The sequence below is a fragment of the Plectropomus leopardus genome, chromosome 19 (assembly GCF_026936395.1).
Source record: "Plectropomus leopardus strain MGB_pleo_1.0 chromosome 19, ASM2693639v1, whole genome shotgun sequence".
Lineage (NCBI taxonomy): Eukaryota > Metazoa > Chordata > Actinopteri > Perciformes > Serranidae > Plectropomus > Plectropomus leopardus.
Window position 1 is genome coordinate 3,489,315 of NC_142194.1, and position 22,158 is coordinate 3,511,472.

The window sequence follows — 22,158 nt, forward strand, 5'->3', positions numbered from 1 at the left end:
AAAAACACCAAAAACACCATAATTTAGCATGTCGAAAAAATGACCCAAAAAGCAAGGCTATAGTATGGCAAAAACCTCAAAAAATGACATGTCCTAAAAACAGCTAAAAACACAGCAAAACTGCATAAAAAAGCGTGCCAAAACACGCCATAGCATTAAAACATGGAAAACACGTCAAAAACAATAATATATAGCATGTCGAAAAAATGACCCAAAAAGCAAGGCTATAGTATGGTAAAAACGTCAAAAAATGACATGTCCTAAAAACAGCTAAAAACACAGCAAAACTGCATAAAAAGCATGCCAAAACACGCCATAGCATTAAAACATGGGAAAAAAACGCCAAAAACACCATAATTTAGCATGTCGAAAAAATGACCCAAAAAGCAAGGCATGTCGAAAAAATGACCCAAAAAGCAAGGCTATAGTATGGCAAAAACCTCAAAAAATGAAATGTCCTAAAAACAGCTAAAAACACTGAAACACTGCATAAAAAAGCGTGCCAAAACCATTGCATTAAAACATGGAAAACACACTAAAAACACCAAAATTTAGCGTGACGAAAAAAATGACCCAAAAAGCAAGGCTATAGTATGGCAAAAATGTCAAAAAATGACATGTCTTAAAAACAGCTAAAAACACTTCAAAACAGCATAAAATAGCGTGCCAAAACACGCCATAGCATTAAAACATGGAAAACACGCTAAAAACACCACAATTTAGCATGACGAAAAAATGACCCAAAAAGCAAGGCATGTCGAAAAAATGACCCAAAAAGCAAGGCTATAGTATGGCAAAAATGTCAAAAAATGAAATGTCCTAAAAACAGCTAAAAACACTGAAACACTGCATAAAAAAGCGTGCCAAAACACGCCATAGCATTGAAACATGGGGAAAAAACACCAAAAACAACATAATTTAGCATGTTGAAAAAATGACCCAAAAAGCAAGGCTATAGTATGGCAAAAATGTCAAAAAATGACATGTCTTAAAAACAGCTAAAACACCTCAAAACAGCATAAAATAGCATGCCAGAACATGCCATAGCATTAAAACGTGCAAATATGGCCAAAAACACCATAATTTAGCATGTTGAAAAAATGACCCAAAAAGCAAGGCTATAGTATGGCAAAAACCTCAAAAATGACATGTCTTAAAACAGCTAAAAACACAGCAAAACTGCATAAAATAGCATGCCAAAACACGCCATAGCATTAAAACATGGGAAAAAAACGCCAAAAACAACAGAATTTAGCATGTCGCAAAAATGACCCAAAAAGCAAGGCTATAGTATGGCAAAAATGTCAAAAAATGACATGTCTTAAAAACAGCTAAAAACACTGAAACACTGCATAAAAAAGCGTGCCAAAACACGCCATAGCATTAAAACATGGAAAACACACCAAAAACAACATAGTTTAGCATGTCGAAAAAATGACCCAAAAAGCAAGGCTATAGTATGGCAAAAAAGTCAAAAATTACATGTCTTAAAAACAGCTAAAAACACCTCAAAACAGCATAAAATAGCATGCCAGAACATGCCATAGCATTAAAACGTGCAAATATGGCCAAAAACACCATAATTTAGCATGTTGAAAAAATGACCCAAAAAGCAAGGCTATAGTATGGCAAAAACGTCAAAAAATGACATGTCTTAAAAACAGCTAAAAACACTGAAACACTGCATAAAAAAGCGTGCCAAAACACGCCATAGCATTGAAACACGGAAAACACGCCAAAAGCACCATAATTTAGCATGTCGAAAAAATGACCCAAAAAGCAAGGCTATAGTATGGCAAACATGTCAAAAAATGACATGTCTTAAAAACAGCTAAAAACACTAAAACCCTGCATAAAAAAGCGTGCCAAAACACGCCATAGCATTAAAACATGGAAAACACACCAAAAACAATAATATATAGCATGTCGAAAAAATGACCCAAAAAGCAAGGCTATAGTATGGCAAAAACCTCAAAAAATGACATGTCCTAAAAACAGCTAAAAACACAGCAAAACTGCATAAAATAGCATGCCAAAACACGCCATAGCATTAAAACATGGGAAAAAAACGTCAAAAACAACAGAATTTAGCATGTCGCAAAAATGACCCAAAAAGCAAGGCTATAGTATGGCAAAAATGTCAAAAAATGACATGTCTTAAAAACAGCTAAAAACACTGAAACACTGCATAAAATAGCGTGCCAAAACACGCCATAGCATTAAAACATGGAAAACACACCAAAAACAACATAGTTTAGCATGTCGAAAAAATGACCCAAAAAGCAAGGCTATAGTATGGCAAAAACCTCAAAAAATAACATGTCCTAAAAACAGCTAAAAACACCTCAAAACAGCATAAAATAGCATGCCAAAACACGCCATAGCATTAAAAGATGGGAAACACTTCAAAAACAACATAATTTAGCATATGGAAAAAATGACCCAAAAAGCAAGGCTATAGTATGGCAAAAACGTCAAAAAATGACGTCTTAAAAACAGCTAAAAACACCTCAAAACAGCATAAAATAGCATGCCAAAACATGCCATAGTATTGAAACATGGAAAAAAAGCCAAAAACAACATAATTTAGCATGTTGAAAAAATGACCCAAAAAGCAAGGCTATAGTATGGCAAAAATGTCAAAAAATGACATGTCCTAAAAACAGCTAAAAACACAGCAAAACTGCATAAAAAAGCGTGCCAAAACACGCCATAGCATTAAAACATGGAAAACACGTCAAAAACAATAATATATAGCATATGGAAAAAATGACCCAAAAAGCAAGGCTATAGTATGGCAAAAACCTCAAAAAATGACGTCTTAAAAACAGCTAAAAACACCTCAAAACAGCATAAAATAGCATGCCAAAACATGCCATAGTATTGAAACATGGAAAAAACGCCAAAAACACCATAATTTAGCATGTCGAAAAAAATGACCCAAAAAGCAAGGCTATAGTATGGCAAACATGTCAAAAAATGACGTGTCCTAAAAACAGCTAAAAACACCCCGAACTGCATAAAAAAGCTTGCAGAAACACGCCATAGCATTAAAACATGGAGAACAAGCCGAAAACATCCTAAATTTAGCATGACGAAAAAATGACCCAAAAAGCAAGGCTATAGTATGGCAAAAACTTCAAAATACATGTCCTAAAAACAGCTGAAAAGCATTTTAAACCACATAACATGCATGCCATAGCATTGGCACTATGAAATAGCATGTTGAAAATCCAAAGGAAAAGCAATACTAATAATTTAGCACGTCATAAATTGGCCAAAGGCACCATAGCGTAGTATGCCGTCATACAAATGGCTGAAAAAGTCTTATTTTAGCTCGTAGAGACGCGTCAGATCATACAACGTGAGAATAAAGGCCAAAAATGACATTCCACATAGGTTTGATGGGCAGGTGTCGACACTCTGCTGTGCGATATAGTTTGTCCGTGTTCGTTAAAGTGCATTTTTTACATTTTAAAACTTGTAAAAATGTACAAAAACATGGTTGAATAAGGAACTGTGCTGCTGTTTAGAGCATCAGAAAACACACAGCTTGTGAGTACTTACAGGAGTCCTCAATCTTTATGAGGGGGTTCGTCAGGATGGGTGTGATGGGTGCTGAGGGGACAGTCTGAGGTGACTGAGGGGGGGTGAGGGCGGGGGAGGGGATGGAGGGGCTGCCTGAGGTACTCCCCTCTGCTTCCTTCCCCTTCTCCCTCTACAGACGAGCGAAGGGAATGACAAAGCATGCAACGAAAATACAAGTGATGGCATCAACAGAAAATCAAAATGCAACATAACCACAGGAACAAACAGAAAATAATGACAACAAATCAATAATCAATGATAAAATCAGCTGGATGGACGAGATGGAAGCTTGAACAAAAGAGGGAGAAAAGCGGCAAACTCAGGGCAGGAAGGGATGAGATGGAGGAATTTTAGGTGCATTTCTAGCTCAGAAAATGTCGTTTTTGGGCATGAAATGTGTCGAATCAGTGTGCACGGCTTCACGTGTAAACTGTCAGGTAACCCAGCTGGTGGACGCTGCAGCGCCAAAAAATCTCAATCAAAAAACGAGATTTAGCTCCTGAAAAGTTTAGACAAAACTTTGTTTTTTGAAGCCTCTTGCAGCCTTTACACTGTGAGCTTCTGCACACTTCATCCTCTTTGATTTAAACATCTTACAGCTGGTTTCAATTTTAAACAAATACATTTTCCATTTTTCTATTGCATTTCTTTTATTTTCATGTTTAAAAATCTTGCTGCACTTTTTTTCTTTATGTTTTATTTGTGACGATTACACGCTAAAACACAAGAGCAAATTTCCTGTTTTCATTCCAATAAACCAGAACTCGATTCTATTTTCCTTCACAGAAAAGTAGTTTTACAAAAATGTGGAAAAATGCTGCACTTTTAGTTTCCTGACAGTATTTCATACTCTTTTATTTTCTTAAATTATAATTAAAAAAAATCTTTACTGCAAAGATCACTGTGCCTTATTGCTGATTCATGTTGCTTTCTAAACACTTTTTATAAGAATATTAATATTCTTATAAAAAGTATATATATAATATTATTATAATATTATGCAAACAAAAATAAAGTGTTTTTTATTTTATGTAAAACATTCTGCTTCTCATGCTGCGTTCAGGTACTGTTAGAATTTTAATATGTCGTCTATTTAATTAATCTATTTTAATTAGTTTATCTTTTATTTACTCTTTTATTCTGTCTCGATTGTGTTTAATTCTATTATTAGGAATATTATTTCTGTGTTTACTGCTAATATTCTTTTAATTTTATTCACTCAAATTGGTACGGGTTGTTGTTGGTATTTTTGTTTTGTAATTGTATCTGTATCATTATTATTATTATTATTATTATTATTGTCATTATTATTATTATTATTATTATTATTATTATTATTATTATTGTCATTATTATTCTCATTATAATGAGTGAACTCTCCAGCTGTGCAGGTAAAGGGTTTGGCCGTGCAGTCAGCAGAGCTGGCAGAGGGGTATGAAAAGCACATAAAGCCTTAATCTGCTGATTTTAACATGGAGTTTGGTTGAGGTGTTTTTACCCGTTTCTGTCCGCCTCCGGGGACGTGACCGATGTTGTCAAGGGAGCCGATCTTCGACTGAACTTTAAACTCCAGCTTCTCATTTTTGATCTCGATATTTCCGCCACCTGAAAACATTCGTCACCAACGATAATAAGTTAAAGAAATATATGTAAATATACACAAAAACACGTAAGATGTTTTATTAAAACACCTTAGGGCCCGCTTTAATATCACACACACTCATATCGCTCTGCGCACGAAATGTGCTTTAAAAATCAAGATTTATAAATATTATTCATTGATATCATTTTATACTTTCGTGAAGTCCATTTTTTTTAGTCCGAATCATAAATATCAAATACTCATTAATTTTCAGAATTTTTACATTTTGCAGGTTTTTGTCATGATGCCACTATGTTTTTGGATATTATAACTTTATTCTCATAAAATTACAACACTTTCTCGTAAAATTACAACTTTATTCTCTTAACATTACGAGTGTCTTCTAAAACAAATTACAACAATTTTTCTCGTAAAACTACGACTTTATTCTCGTAATATTACAAGTTTCTTCTAATAAAATTACAACTTTTTTCCTAGTAAAACTACGACCTAATACTCGTAATATCTGGAGTTTATTCTCGAAATCTAACTTTTCTTTTCTTTAACAATCCTCCATGATACACAAACTTTTCCCCAAAAGATATAAAGTTCCTGATGTCAACTGATTCTTTTATTTGTGCTCATTTTATGTCTGCAGGATAATTTAATCACAGTTGTACCTGGCTTATGACGGATGTTATCTTTCGATCCACATTTCGACTGAACGTTGGTCAAATCGATCTTTTTGTGCACAATCTGAACCTGCGAGGCGACAAAACAGACAGCAGAAACACACAGTTTTAATTTTCAAACCGACACTCATCACTCTAAACTCAGTTTGCATGCAAACTACAGAGGAGCTGAGGCTACACACTGGCCTGTTAGTCTCCTACGACTGGAAGAAACACGGATCAATAAAACACTGAATCAGACATGTGAGAGCAAACTGGATTAGATATGAACGTTCAGAATCTGTGACCGTTTTTAGCAAAGAAATGCAGTAAAATGATCTAGTTTCCTGTTAAAAACGTTAAGTGTTAAATGGTATTCTGCATTCTTTCGCTGCTCATGTTGGCTGCAGATAGTGTCTCTCATCTCTCCTGTCATGGCCGATTGTCTCGTAACACAAAGCGCTCAGTCTCTCCGCTGAGGTCATCTCAGTGCTCGTCACAACGGGCGCAGTTCGGACAGAGACTCTTTGTTACTGTGCGGAGACTCCCTCTCCTTTATGACACCATTAGCTCGCCTCACCACGAGGGAGTTAAAGGTTTCTCTTTAACAGATTTTTCTTATCTGATTTTTGCAGCTCGATTCAGTTTTGAATCAAAATAAAACCACACACAGAGTTCATGCATGTTTGCTTCAGGGGCCAGTTTCGGGTGGTAAAACTTTCTGATCACAGTCAGACCGACAAGCACAGATTCAACAGAGTTATCAAGCCTACAGGAGACCATGAGCATTACATAACGCCGTGAGCACTGTGAGCGCCGCACCGACGGAAAAAAAACGTTTACAGCAACTTAACAGAGTCAGTGCAGACAAAAAGAAAACCAGTGGTAGTCAATTTTATCTATGTTTTTTCTATGGTGGCGGTGAAGGAAGTATTCAGATGCTTTATATTTGCAAAAGTACGAATATCAAACTGTAAAATACTAAAAAAGCGATTGAAGTATAACAGGAAGACGTTCTTAAAGAGTGACTTTGGTATTTTTCAACCTGAAATGTATTTTCAATGTTTTTGTGTCTAAGCGACTAAAAGGAACAAAAAAATGTGAAATTGGTCTAAAATTGAGCGAGAGCGCTGCGGCTGCAAAACTGGCTACAATTTAAACACTTGGGTACGGAAGCCCTAAAAGGACATCTTTCTATAAATTTTATTTTCTCCGTTTTCTCGTGATAACGACATATTTCCGGTTGTTTTCTCAAGATTTTTCAGATGTTTTGTTTTCTTAATCGGCAGAAAATTATGTCTTTATCTCGACAAAATGGACTTCGTTTTCCCAAGATAAATTAATCTGTTATCGCGGGAAAACCAACGTTGTTTACCCGAGATAAGGAGAAAAATAAGTCGTTATAATGAGAAAATAAACGTCATAATCTCAAGATAACGGCGTAAATAAGTCATGATCTCAAGAAAACAACCGGAAATATGTTTTATATTAGCACATACTTAAGATAAAGCATCATCTGCAGATAACATAACATTTCAGCAAACCTGTAATACAAAATAAATGCGAATAATAAACTGAGGAACTATCATGGTTATATCTATTAGCTGAAATTTACCCTCGAAAAATATTAATTTGCAAAGTGACTAGTAGATATGGGTGTCAAATATATATAAAAAGTAAAAAATATAATATTAAAGTTGTTTAAAATAAAGAAACGTTACTTTACTGTGTATTTCAGTACAGTTTTTGGGTAAATGTACTTGATTTTGTTCCACCGCTGCGCTTTAGTGCTGCTCTGGCGGTCAGTATGAAATGCTCATGTCTGTGTATTAATGATAAACCTGTTAATAGGAGGTGTTAACAGTGCTGGAGTATCGAGGGTTGACACACACAGGAGGTTCGTGCACGCTGACATCCTGCTCCTTTGTGAAGATGCATTCAGGAGAAGCAACAAGAAGAAGAAGAAGGAGAAGAAGAAGAAGAAGAAGAAGGGTTTTTGGCATCGGCTGCATACCTGCAGCGTGCAACGGGCCAAATCCCTTATCTACTCACATTGCCACCACCGGGTACATGTTTTATATTATCTTTGGAGCCACATCGGGACTGCACATTAGTAAAGTCCAGCTTCTTATCAAGAATTTGTACCTGGAAAGTTGATATGAAAGACGGTTATCCTGCAGGAAGCAACAACAGCAGTGGAGCTGCGGGTGAGGACCAGTGCTGGAGAGGAAATTAGATCGTGGAGGGACGAGTTAGAGGCTCGGAGGAGCGAGATCTGACCGGAGGGGACGTGGCTGACTGAGGAGGACGGGGAGGGACTTTATGTGATGATGGGAGCTGCAGAGAAACTCTCCTGATGTGGATTCTCACTCACTTTACCACCTCTGGGTTCATGTTTGAACCTGTCTTCACCCCACCCTCAGGTCAAGTATTTCAGAGGTTTTTAAACTGTAAGCTGTGACAGTATGTGGTCCTCAGATACTTTAAATCCGTTAGGGCCAGATTAGTGTCAAAGATTTCAACACACAGTCGTAAAAAGACATTTTCAATCCAATGAGACTTGCATGTTTTCAGGATATTATTTTCTTCAGTGTCATGAACAAACATCCATAAATCAGCTTAGGAATCATAAAAAGACACTAATTTTTCCTGCAGAATTTGCCTGAGAATCAGGTCGTTTTTGCATTTTTTGAAATTAAAGTAATCAAGTGGTAGGTGTCTGTATATTTACAGTGTATTTACAGAGTACAATGCAAAAATGAGACTATAAATCCCCAATTCCCCAAGTCACAGCTCAATCAAATCTTGGTATACTTTTTTAAATTTTATTTATTTTTTTATTTATATATTTTTGTATTGAATTTAAAAAACAATACAGATATATTAAAATATTTTTTATTTAACATTTATTTTTTAAAAATATCTATTTCATATATTTTATTCAGCACAATTTGAAATATTTCTTTCCATGAGCACACTTTTATTTATTGTATTTTATCATTTTTTTCATATTTTATATTTTATTTTAGAGCTCTATTTTTTTCTTTTTTTTCATTTTTGTTTCCATAAGTACAATACAAACAGGAGCATCTGATAACTAACTTGGCACACTTAAAATGGCATCAATTTTCGAAAATCTAAAAACCCACTCTGAGTCAGAACTCAATCAATCCAGAACAAAGACGTGACGGACATATTTTTAGATTCAGCGTGACTCAGACGTCCTCACACAGTCATTGTCTCTGATGTCCATCACGAATAAAGCCATTCAATTTGCTTATAAAAAAAAAACCAAAACGTTAACTGCAGAACTTTCCTGAGAATTATTATAATATAATTATTTCTGAGGTTTTGAGTATTAAAGTAATCAGGTGATAGTTGTATGTGCACTCATAAGTACAATTTGCCAAAAATGTTTCAGTTAAGGCTAAAAATGTGGTTTGATAGTGTTGACATACAGCGAGCACACAGCCAAAGTGTCAGATTTCCAAAGCCTCTGAAGTATTTGGACCTGGAGGAGTTTACTTTTCATTTGAGGGTTGGTTTTGATGATCATAACTGCAGAGATACTCAAAACTTGAGTTCATCCCTTGAGTTACTCACATTGCCGCCACCGGGTGCGTGTTTGATATTGTCTTTGGAGCCGCACTTAGACTGGACATTACTATAATCCACCTTCAGGTCAAGGATTTTAACCTGGAAATGTGCAGAGGTAAGGGGAGGAGACTGTTACCCTGTGACACTACCGAAGTGACACGAAGCCTTCTGTTAAGAAGAAAAAACCAAAATAAAGAAAGTAGAAGTATAGAATAAAAGAGGGATTACATGCTCCATTTTTTTTAAAAATTGTGAATATTTTCTGCTACTTGTATCAGAGGTATCATGAACAAGAGCCCAGAGAGAAAATTAAAAATTAAAGTTTCAAAAGTAAAAAAGATTTCCCACCTTGCCTCCGCCGGGCGTGTGCTTTATGTTGTCTTTAGATCCGCAACGAGACTGAACGTTAGCCAAGTCCAGCTTCTTATCGAGGATTTGGACCTGCAAAAGTGTGAGACAAAAAAATAAAATAATTCAGAAAATTAAAATAAGAGCGGCTGGAGGAGGGGATCAGCCCCAGAGGGAGAAAACAGGATGTTGAAGGGATGAAGAATAAGACATAATCTGACATATTTCATTAAAGGTGTCACTCCAGCTGTTTGATTCAACCACTGCAGATCATACTGCGGTTTTCTAATACTTCAATAACTTCAATAACTTCTATAACTTTTTGATGATAAAAAATAGTTATTTGAAAAAATTAAAAAAAAATGTCCAATAATTTAAATGATTATTTTCTGTGAAATTATTTTTCTGATAAAATAAAAATAATTATAAGGTTATTTTACGATATTAATGAGGTTCAACAAGCTATATTTTAAAAAAAATCAGAGCACATTTTTCTATATGTTTTTTTTTTCATTACAACCATATGACCCTTTTAATTATATATATATATATTTTTTTAAAAATTAATAAAATGTTACAGATGCCAACTCTGGCGCATTGAACAGTGGTCTCTTGGTTAAATCTAGGGTAGGCAGTTTCATTTAGGCTTCAAAATAATAAAATTAAATATAAAAATAAAGAAAAATAACAATAAAAAATAATAAATTTTAAGCATATTAAAACTGAAGTGGTCTAAAGACTCCTGTTTGTTTTGAACGATAGTAATAAAACAAATATAAGAAATTGTTTTTTAAAAAATGGCAAATTAAATAATAATAAATGCTGAATGGTTTACTATTATGCTTATTTATTTATTTGCTTATTTTTATTTTTTTCTTTGTATTTGTCTTATGATATAAAGGTATATATATATACCTTTTTTATAGTATTTAATATTCCCACCTTTTTCTTTTCCCCTCATCTATTTATTTTTTAAATTTTATTTTACTTTTTATTTATTAACATATCTTTTTGTCTCATTTCTTAATTTATTTTTTTTTTCCTTTTTACAAGATTGAAAAGTTTCCATGTTCATTTGGTTGAGTATTTTGTTTCAGCATAAACCAATTAAAAAAGAATTACAAATTAATAAACGAATAAAAGTCTAAAAAAAACCCCTCTGTTTTACTGTATGAAGCACATGAATATGCCGGTTGGTTTTATTTTCAGATCGTGGCTGCCAGATTTCTGCCTACCCCAGCTTTAAATACACCTTGAATTCAAATGAAATATTTCAGACATTTCACAGATTTCATTCAGAAGTCCATCTTCCTCTCGTGTATTTAAAAAAAATAGAGAACACAAATAAAAAGAGCACTTCCTTTTTTCGTTTTTACCAAAAGTTGGTTTTGATGATCATAACTGCAGAGATACTCAAGAGTCGGGTGTTGAGTTCATCCCTCAGTTACTCACATTGCCGCCCCCGGGTACATGTTTCACATTGTCTTTGGAGCCACACTTAGACTGGACATTACTATAATCCAACTTCTGATCAAGGATTTGTACCTGGAAGAGTGAAAACGTCAGCTTTTAGATTTCTGAGTGGAGACGACATGAGCTGTGAGTCCTGAGATAAAAAGAGGCTGCTGACTCAGAGACGGCTGTGAACTCGTGTCGAGTTGTGTAACATGCAGGTCGAGGTGAAACCACGTCAGAGAAGAAGAGAGGGAGGTCACTGAGCCACGACAACACGGCTCTCTCATTTCCTTCAGGACCTGAAGCGGCCAATAATGTAATGATATAATAAAAACGTAATAAAGCCTGAAAATGTGATAAAATGTGAACTTAAGTTGAAAATCTAATAAAATTCAAAAATGCAATAACCTGATGTGATGAAAGGTCCTAATTGATACTGTAATAAAAAAATAGATAATAATAATAATAAATTATTATTATTAATTATGATGTGAAAATAAATTTATTAAAAAAATAAATATTTATATAAAATGTTTTTTGTCTGATAATGTGAAACATTTTTCTGTGACATTTTTTCTGATAATATATAAATAATTCTGTAAAATAAATCTGAAAATGAGTTTTTGGTAATAATGTAAAAAACAAAATTTTCATTTTTTTCTGATAATATAAAATAATTATCTAAAACATAATAAAAAAATAATTACCTGTACATATTTTTGTCCAATAATGTAAATGATTATGTTGAGTGATGTTTTTTTATAATAGAAAATAATCATCTGTGAATATTGTGTCCAGTAATGTAAATGATTATATTATGTGATTTTTTTCTGAAAATACAAAAATAATCTGTCAATAATCTTTTGTCCGATAATCTAAAAAAGACATTTCTGTGAATTTTCATTCTGGTTATATAAAAATAATAATCTTTAAATTATTTCTTTTTTTGATGATGTAATATGACTGGATTTAATGTCTTCCTCTTCATTTATATGCTCTGTAAAGTGTTCCCTAAAATTTTCTTGATAAAAAGAAAACTATCTGTATAGTATTACATATAGTATTACATTATGGACATTAGTAGTTTTAGGGGAAAATAGACCTACCTGAAAAAAAAGTCTCAGTAACGTATTAAGGTATTACATTATTGTGATAAGGAGGTCATATTACAATAACGGCCAAGTTATTAAATTTTGGGGGTTTTATTACATTGTCAATCGAGTTAAGTGCACAATTCAGACTTAAAATCAGGCTTAATTACATTTCCAGGAGCTACTGTGTGCTTCAGGACCAAATTAAGGATCATTGCATTCAGTAATGAACATTTGTGTTTGTTTTCTTTCTCTTTTCTGGTCATTTCGACGTCAGGAAGCTAAAAACTCTTTAACTCATATATGACTTTGGTCCATAAATATCTCAACACGAGATGATCTAAATTTCAGCAGGAAAACATCGGACACGTGACCACAGCTCCACAGAATTAGAACAAAGACTTGGCAAAGCTTTTTATGCTAAAACGGACCTCACACACACACACACACACACACACACACACACACACATTTAAAGCACACTGAACTGTATTGATCAGACAGCACTGCAAACATCAAAAGGCAGATTTGAGTTTCAGTTTCTCAGAAGCTCTGGAGGCAGAAACGAGCTGATTGGCTGATTCACATCTCTGGTTTTTAACCTTTTTTTTTCCTTCACTAAGCTGATCGAAAACCTCGAGATAAGATAATATAAAGAAATTTAATATGGAGAGGCTCGGACTGCACGCGCAGTGAGATGCAGCGTCAGCAGGTGAGTCGGGTTACCTTTCCACCTCCAGGCTGGTGTTTGATGTTGTCTGTGGAGCCGATCTTGGACCTGACGTTCTTCAGGTCCGGCATGGGCGCCGCAGCAGCCAGAGGGGCCGGCGAGCGGGTCTTCAGCGAGCCCGGGGATTTCGGAGTGGAACGCACCACGGCGACCTTTTTCACCTTGTTGGCCTCGGCCGCCGCCTTCGCTTGGCTAGCGGGTGATTTCGGGGTGCCGGGGCTGCTCTGTCCACTCTTATCTTCAATCAGAGAAACGTCAAGTCAGAGATTTTCAACGAGTCGACTCATGGATGAAATTAAAAAAGCTGAAAATAAAACACACAAGGAGCTCTGCCGACTAAAAGCTGTCCAAGTTTGATCCAGGACCGGATCAGACTGTGGCGTCGTGCCCATGCGAGGCCTAAAGTGATCTCTAATGATTTGTGCTTTTTTTTTTCTTTGCTGTTTTTATTTTTTTTTACCTTTTTCAATTTTTGGAGTGGGAGGTTTCTTGGCACTAGCTGTATCACAAAAAATGACACATCATAAGTGATCCTCAAATCTTACTCCTTATAAAGTCACATAAATGAAAAAATTAAAATTTTGAAACGAAGTGAAAATAAGTTTTTTGTTCTGTACCTGGTTGAGCTGCAGTTCTGGCAGAAGTTTTGGCCGGTGGGGTTTGAGACTTTGCAGCTGCACTCTGAAAATCAAAGAAAACCAAGAAGGCCTTTAGTATTCAGCAGAGACGCTGCTTTCACCACAGTCACTCGCTTTCATTCAAGTGCAAGAATTCAAAACATGTCTGGAGACAATTACACACAAATCTTGTTCTGATCTGGTCGTGCAAATGATGAATGGACGAGGCTTTGAAAAAATGAATGCAGGTTTGGATGCGTTTGTGTTTCCTTGACCTCTCAGAGAAGAAGACTGAGCACCCATCAGTCGTCTTTAACCCTCTGAAACCTGGACAGACATCAGTGTTTTTGTGCTGCGTTCAGACTCCTTTGACAAGCAATTAAGACTTTTAAACCTGAATAAACTGGTTGATTTTTTTTCTCTCCAAAACACGGAAAAAAGGAATGAACTTGGCAAGAAATTTAATTGAAACTTGCAGGAAATCAGACTTTTTTTTTAGGATTTTTTTTCTGCAAAATTTTGGGTTATTACCCTCTCTCCATGATTTGAAAGAAATCAAGTCAAATTGCTAAGGTTTTAAAGGGTTGAACTCAGGTCAGATCTAAACTCTCAGCCCAGGAACCAGAAGAAAAAGTTAACATTGTACGTTTTTGCAAAACTAAAATGCGCCTCATTTGCACCTTTCATATGCATCATGTAAACGTTGTGCAGTGAGGTTGTATGAGAGCTGATTTTGTCGTTGGGAGGGGGATGGTGACACATTGCTGCATTTTCTGCCAGAATAATGTGATGATAAGGAAGGTTTTTTCTTTTTTATGGACACTTTCCTACTTGGACCGTCTCACAAAGCGGTTGTTTTGTATGTTGTCTCCGTTTCCAGCAGGTTAGTGCCGGGAAAAGCGATTGTTTTTTAACCAATGCACAACTGTGATTCCTGGTGGGATAGAGAGATGAAAAGTGGCTCATCTTTACAAAAACATTGCTGCCTTTTCTGAAGGAATAGCGTTTTTTACAGAGACACTGCTGTGTTTCCAGGTGGTATTGAACCTGGCCAACATCATAAATGTACAGAACATCTCCCTGGTTTGCAGAAACATATGATGCGAACATTTCTCTGGGTTGAGACTGTCGGCTGCTGTAGGAGCTGTACTTACTCCGGGCTGCCTGGGCCCTGTGCTGCTGGCTTTAATGGGGATGGAGCTGGGGCCGTTTCGGGAGGAGGCGTGTGTTTTGTTGCCCCTGGTGACTACGGACGGTCTTTTAAGGGAAGAGGTTGGTTTGGTGGTAGTTTGAGTCTTTTTCATGAGGAGGAAAAAAAATGAATAATAAAAGCAAAAGTTCTAATGACAACGAACAGAAAACAGAAGAAATGACTGAACAAATGAAAAATGATGGAAAAGAATGAATGAAGTTCACAAATGTTAAAGGATTCATCTGGTTTACTACAACTTAGGTGTTATTTTTTAAGCTTCGGTCATCTTTTCAATCAGTTGTAAAAGCCACAAAAATGAGGGGAAAAAACACAGAAACAAATGTCCAACAAATAACCAGATAAAAAAAAACCAGCATGTTTTTATCTGATTGCCCCAAACCATCTAAATCCCTGCTACAAAAGAGAGTCATTCACTAATCTGCTGTGGCCGCACTTTGGTTTAGTGTATGAACAAAAACCACAATTTTCAGCTCTACAGAGCATTTTAGTATCTTTTGGCTCATTGTTTTGGTTTTCTGGTCCACAGATTTACTGCTCTTTTTAACTCTCAAAACTCTCACAGTGTCATTTACTGAGAGACAGTTGTAAAAAAAACAGAGTTATTTTTCTACAACTGCTCATCTTGTAAGAACGCCCAAAATCGAGCAGTTAGGAGGCGGGATTACAGACAATGCTAGTGCTAGTGCTCGGATGCAGATGATGCAGCTAATTTTATACTTGAAAGTCAAACTTTCAAAGGAATGACCAAGGCTGCACCTACAATACTGTATCCAGTTCTCTTATACATCTACGCCCTAACCTCCTCTCTGAAGATTTTGCGCCGCTGATAACAGCAGTCGCATTAAGAAGGACTCTCAGGCTGGAATTACACAAGTCTTGATGTCTTGATGCCCAATTCTGATTTGTTGCCTAAATCAGATTTTTTTAACCGCTTGCTTACTCAAAGTGACTCAAATCCGATATCTGCATTTAAACCGGCTTAAACTTTTCTTGCGTTTAAAGCAATGCGCATGCATAAACGAAAACTGGAACGTCCTTATAAACATGTTTGTTCTAACACAAGGCCTGTATTTTCGTCCAAAGTAATCCAAGTGTCCTGAAGCCCCAACGTGCCAAGTTGTTTTGAAAACTGACACTGGCATCATGTTTTTAGCCTTGTTGCAGCCTGTAGCTCGCAGTGTGGGAGCCACGTTCACATATGCATGTGCACACGAGACCGTCGAGAGCTCGCAGTATCAGCAGTTAGCATGTCAACACCGGCGTGCAGATACTGCGAGCTCTTGTTGGTCTCATGCATATGTAAACGTGGCTCCCACACTGCACGCTACAGGCTGCAACAAGGCTAAAAACATGACGCCAGTGACGTTTTTCAAAACAACTTGGCACGTCGGGGCTTCAGGATCACTTTGGAGACATTTTGTGGTTTTATTATGTTTTTTTGTTAATGTTTGGACCCTGGTCATCATTTGCTTCAATTATGAGTGCAACACCTTTTCCCTGTGTACCTGCAGCAGTGTTTTGTGGATTATAAAACTTTTTTGACCAGATTATCTAAACCACTTTTGGTGGAGGTAAATTTTTAAAGATTTAAAAGCACATTCATCTTTCATTGCACAAATAAATGTGTGTGTGCACAAAACCACAGCAAGCCTGCCTTAATTTTCCCTTCCAACTACTTCTGTTCAACCTGGAGATTTATTTACAACCTCTGACTGAATATTTCTCGCTTCCCATATTTCCAGATCAATGGTTCAATAACTGATAGAAAAGTCTGACAAACCTTAAAAAATATGCTCCAAATTGTAATAAACCAGAATTATGCCTTTAATAAAAGAAATGGTCATAATGTTCACGGTCACATACCTTATCTGCAGCGCCGTTATCCATCTTTGCTGAAGCTACAGACACAAGAGAGAAGCAGATGATGAGATTTTAGCTTTAATAACTTTCATTTCCAGGACTACCGAGTGTGTGCCTAAACACATTCACATGGCAAAGAAATGAAACCAAATGTTGGTGATATGCAGCATGCATCGTGACACAAAGTGCTCGTGGAAACCAAAAAGGTGGATTTTTTTTCTTTTTTCGGGGGGCTGCATAAACCAGCAGAGTGAGCAGAGATGGAGACATGAAAGAAAAAGTGGGGAGGGAGGACAACAAGCTTCTCCTCGGGTCCGATAAGAGTAAAAAACTCGGAGGGAGAGTGCAGCATGACAAACAGTAGAAGCTGCTTTGTAAAAGAAACAAGTGGAAGAAACTGAAGAGGAGTCTGGTGAACATGACAGCAAACAGACCTTTGAAAACAGCCACCGGCACCAAAGACTTTCTGGCTGCGGAGGTCTGGGGGGGAGTTTTCTGCAGCTCGGCGGTACGGGTGGTCTGAGCCACAATCATGTCTGAGTCATTATTAATGTCGGGCTTTGAATGGCCGGCCCTGTGTAACGATGAGTCACTGCTGCTGTTTTCAGCCGTTGGGTCGGCTGGCATTTCGGTTAAAATGTTCTCGGAAATGTTGTGAGGATCTTCTGAATGAGACAGATTTTGGGCGTTTTGTGTTTCAGGGACGTTTTTGGACTCTCCATCTTGTTCGGAGTAAATCTCCTCTCCCTGGCTGAAGCTCCTGTCTCCGATGGATGTCAGATCTTCCAAAGCGGCGCTTCGGACTAAAGACATCCCGGACAGATTGCTCATTTCCGTCAGGCACTCTGAGGCGTCCAGGCTGATCGCCCTCTGAGAGTCCACAGCTCCGCTCCGCTCAGGGCTCCTCCCGCCGGCCGGTGCATCTCGTCTTATCTCGAGGTCTTCAGAGGCCCATAAAGAGCCACTTAGACTCTTCCCACACTCCTCCGCCGCCTCATTTCCTGGGTCCACGGGGCAGGAAGCTCCCATGAAGTCAGCGCCCTCCCCAGCAGCTCCGTCTACAGCAGGATTTGACCCCGAAAACGCAAACTCGCCGCAGACTCCAGTACCAGGCTTTGCTAATTGTGTTTGGAAAGCAGATTAATGGTGACATTCACAGCACTTGTTTTCCATCTCCCCATTGAAACAAGAAAATAATAATCAGAGAAGTGAAAAAGAAACCCATGAGGAAAATCAAAAGATAGTTTTAATAAACCAGGAACACACAGAGAGAGCTATAAAAGGTGACGATGCAAGACGTGATCAGTGGTGCTTCATGAACGTAAAATGAGATGGAAATGGACAGTAATGCATCACACTGGGGTGACAGACGACAGATGATGCATTCCAGTGAACACGATGAACAGACCACAAAAAATACATTTATATCGTAAAAAAAGTGATTAAAATAAGAAATAACGCGTTTTTAAACTCCTTTGTGACTGTAAAATAGTGCATCCCCCCAAAAAACTGCACCTCTGAACTTTTGCTTTGTGCAGCTATAAAACTGTCTGGAGTCTGCAGTGTGACACCACAACAACTATTAACTTACACAGTGTAAAATAAAAATAATACGCAATAAATTTCTGCATTCATTTAGCAATGCATTTTTAAACAAGAGTTTAAAAAAAACATAAAAAGGATAATTAAATTTGCCAATTAATAAAAACATTTCCTCAACCCTACATTTACGTCACAGTTTCCAGAGACCTGAACTAAAAGCTAAATTCATCTTTGCTCTCTTCAAAGCCAAACAGTAATTCTACCTCTCTGAACGTGGAAGCTGCCGGTCTACTGCTGCCTCCATCAGTTAGTTTGTGTTTTTGTGTGACTTCAGTGTTTTAAAACATAAGTTTGGATTTCCTAAAATCACACAATAACCAATCAAACCACAATAATCAATGGAGCCTGGCTCTGAAGAGATCACAGACATACTTAATTATTTGTATTTTTCAGAATTTCTTTAAGGTTATTTTTTTTATTTTTGCTTATTTTCAGGTATTTTTCTTCTATTTATTTATTTAATTATTTTTACAGCTGTGGTTTGGTCAGTTGATCATTGCCTTTTTCCCATTTTTTTTTAAGAAATCAAACCAATCTGCTTAGGTTTCAAAGGTTTAAATAGTTGAATTTATTTGTGTTATAACGAAATCCTCGATCCATCAGTAAGTTTGTGTTATTGTGTGAGTTTTGTGTTTTAAATTGTTAGTTTGGCTTCACTAGAATCACATGATACCATAAAAAACTGAAGTCTGGCTTTGGAGAAAATAGATAAATTTTACTTTAAGCTCAGTTTAAACATGGAAACCATTTACTTCAATTCACAAACGATTTTCTCAGTTTTTGGATTCTTCGTTCACCATAGAGGCATACGAGAAAAACAGAGTTTTTTTCAAGAATTCAGCATAATTCGGGATGAGTAGCTGATATGAAAATGATAATTTTGTGGGTGTTCATTAATAAATGCTTTAACTGCAAACGCCTTTTTTGAAACCTGGATTGTCAGTTTGCCTGTGCTGTGTTCAGATGCCTTTCATGACCTATTTGACCTTTTGACACCTCAGCAAACTGGTTTAATGCTTCTTTTTGCTTTTTCCTTTAACCGTGGGGGGAAAAAAAGGCAGTAACCAACTTGGCAAGAAACGTCCCACAAATTGCAAGAAATTCATAAAAGGTGAAAAGAAAGTTACCTAAAAATAAGTTTTAAAAAAGAGGTTATTAGAAAGTTATCCAAAAAAAGTAAAAATGTCATTTTATATTTAAATCTGTTTCCAATAAAAGGGATTCAATACATGAAATGAATAATTACTTTCATTTTTCTTCACTTATTAAGGCCATTTTCATGTTTTTTGTTTTTTGTTTGTTTTGCTTATTTTTTTAAACTTATTTTTCTGGTATTTTTCTTGTGTTTTAATTTAATTTTTTTATTTAATTTTTTACATTTTTTTTTTTTAATTTTTAGGACAGGAGATTGCCGGCATGAAAGGGGGAGAGAGAGAGGATGACATGCAGCAAAGGGCTGCAAGCTGGAATTAAACCAACGGCCGCTGCAGCAATGACACTGCCCTCATATATCGGGCGCCTGCTTTATCCACTGAGCCACCTGACGCCCCATAATTCAATTTTTATTTCATTTTATCTTTTTGGTTTTTACAAATTTCTTGCTAATTTTTGGGCCATTTCTTGTTCAGTAGCCCACTGGCCTCTTGTCATCTTTTTTAAAATTTGCTAAGGTTTCAAAGGTGGTTGGATTTATTTATGCTTTATAACTAAACCCTGCAAAAATGCAGAATTATTCAGGTATCACACACACTATGAGAACAGATTGCAGAGCAGATCGTTTCGTCCACCTGCAGCTCGAACTGTATTCATATCTATATCTGCTGCAGTAAATAAATGCAGTCTAAGTGCGATCGATAAAAGAGGAAACGGCCTACCTGTTGAAGCTGCTCCTCCTGCTGCTGAAACATGATGAGGCAAATGGAAAAAGACATTAGTAATGAGTTTCTGTCATTCATGAGCGATTAATTCACTCACTGCAGAGAAATCAATACAGAGCCCACAAACAGCAGGAAGCCCAAAGCAAATAACTGTTAAATAAATCACTCAAAAGCAGATTAATATGCAAACGACCACTGTTTTCTGTGACGCGGTGCAGCCGTACCACACTTAAGCTGGTGCTCCATGTGGTACTTCAGCTGTTTTTAACATTATTCTGGCGTTCCCCGCCACCGGGAGCGCTGCATCTGTTTAACAGATCGCAGGAGTCTTAAATCTGCCTGCGGTCTGGCACATTCCCTTCATTCTGAAATAGCCAGGATGTAACCATCTTTTTCATTTAAAAACAGAACATGTTGGAGTCTGTTTATGATCATGAAAGCAGCAGAGGATCGACCATCAGAGCATGCACAGGGAAAAAAAAAAGAAAGAAGCCAGAGAATAAACTCCCCAAAAACTTTCCCAATAATGATGCTGAAAGAAAAACATCGTAAGCTTCATTTTTTAAAATCAGCAGAAACACAACAGCAGCTGTTTAAGTAGAAACTTAAGAAGTCCAGCACTTATTCCTGAAGCGTGTCAGATGAAAAGGTCGATGCCAGTCTGACGTCTGAGCGTGCAACATGACGCTGAAATCAGCTGGTTTGTTTATTATAACAAACTGGAAACAAGAAAACAGCATTCTGGTTAAAACTGCTGTTTTTGTTAAATTTGCACAATTAACTGATTATTGCTAAATAAAAACAATATTTTTTTTGCTTGATTTCCTGATTTTTATTTATTTACCTACTTATTTTCTCGTCTGTTTATTTGTCATTATATACTTTGTAAACTTCATTTTTTCTTGAATATTTCAGATATATTGTTGTTTTTCTTTTTGACTGTGCTGTACCTTTCACCTAAAGTTTGGAAAAATGTTCGGTTTGTCAATTAAAACAAAAAAAACGACTAAATGAATAACTAAATAAATAAACAGTAGTTGCAAAACTGTCAATCAGAGAGATTTAAGTTTCTCCAGGCGAGCTGTTTCCCTCTGTTTCCAGCCTTTATGCTAAGCTAAGCTAACCAGCTGCTGACTGAAGCCTCATATTTATTACACAGACATCAAATGTGGCATCAATCTTCTCAGCAGCGAAAAAAACCAAATATATTTCCCAAACCAGAAAAAAAACTGAAAGCAGAAGCAGCTTGAAAAGAGGCGGGAGCTCAAAGACCGAAAGGCGTACCGAGCTGCCCCTCGTCTTCACATGAGGCGCTCTCTTTTTTGGGGAGCTCGGGCGCTTCGGCTCCGACAGCGCCTTCCTCCGCGGGCGCCTCTGCTGCAGGATAAACGGACGTCAGTCAGTCAGTCAGAAGAACAGATTAAATCTCACCCTAATCTGACAGACCGTCCTCAGGTTTACCGAAGCTAAATCTGCCTCCTGACGTCGTGTTGTGGTATTTCTCATGTTTTTTAATAGATCAAGGAGCAGTTTTCGACCTGATGACCCTCCTCTCCACCTCGCTGTCACTCTCAGTCTGTGTGATCAAAGCGTGACTCGACCCAGACCGAGTCCTGCAGGCACACAGAGCCACCGCTCTCCATGCCGGTCAGCGATCTGCAGCCGGTGAGCTGCTGATTGTTCACTGTGTAAAAAAACTCTCTCTGTTTGCAAAAACACATGCACCAGTTGGCTATAAATATCAAAAAAGCAGGTTCGAAGCATTCATTAGCAAACAAATTCAAACCAAAGCGAGCTGGAAATCATAAAAACTGTGAGTCAGAAGAAAATCAACAAAGTAAGAAGCACATTTCTTCGATTTTATCTCTGAAACTAAAGTAAAGTTATTGATAAAAGAGGAGAAATGAAACTAAACACAAACTGAAAC

General features: G+C 36.8%; 2 protein-coding genes across 26 annotated transcripts in view; both read right to left on the reverse strand.

Moving 5' to 3' along the window:
* mapta (microtubule-associated protein tau a) overlaps nucleotides 1-22,158 on the reverse strand; it is a 74,012-nt gene that overhangs the window by 33,647 nt on the left and 18,207 nt on the right. For 3 of the 25 annotated variants that reach the window (XM_088070147.1, XM_088070142.1, XM_088070133.1), the window contains 12 exons: nucleotides 21,516-21,608; nucleotides 20,229-20,252; nucleotides 16,756-16,790; nucleotides 14,834-14,974; nucleotides 13,680-13,743; nucleotides 13,523-13,561; nucleotides 13,059-13,300; nucleotides 11,239-11,331; nucleotides 9,787-9,879; nucleotides 7,894-7,986; nucleotides 5,851-5,932; nucleotides 5,087-5,193 (listed from right to left, as the gene is read on the reverse strand). In XM_088070147.1, the coding sequence (XP_087926273.1) occupies nucleotides 5,087-5,193; nucleotides 5,851-5,932; nucleotides 7,894-7,986; nucleotides 9,787-9,879; nucleotides 11,239-11,331; nucleotides 13,059-13,300; nucleotides 13,523-13,561; nucleotides 13,680-13,743; nucleotides 14,834-14,974; nucleotides 16,756-16,790; nucleotides 20,229-20,252; nucleotides 21,516-21,608 (1,106 nt within the window). Of the gene's footprint in view, nucleotides 1-3,567; nucleotides 3,719-5,086; nucleotides 5,194-5,850; nucleotides 5,933-7,893; nucleotides 7,987-9,444; nucleotides 9,538-9,786; nucleotides 9,880-11,238; nucleotides 11,332-13,058; nucleotides 13,301-13,522; nucleotides 13,562-13,679; nucleotides 13,744-14,833; nucleotides 14,975-16,755; nucleotides 16,791-20,228; nucleotides 20,253-21,515; nucleotides 21,609-22,158 lie in introns of all 25 variants that reach the window. The other 22 variants (XM_088070143.1, XM_088070135.1, XM_088070139.1 and 19 more) reach the window with 19 other exon arrangements.
* Nucleotides 16,806-20,216, reverse strand: LOC148186278 (uncharacterized). Its single transcript, XM_088070159.1, has one exon. The coding sequence runs from the start codon at nucleotides 17,779-17,781 to the stop codon at nucleotides 16,831-16,833; it is 951 nt and encodes a 316-aa protein (XP_087926285.1). The 5' UTR covers nucleotides 17,782-20,216; the 3' UTR covers nucleotides 16,806-16,830.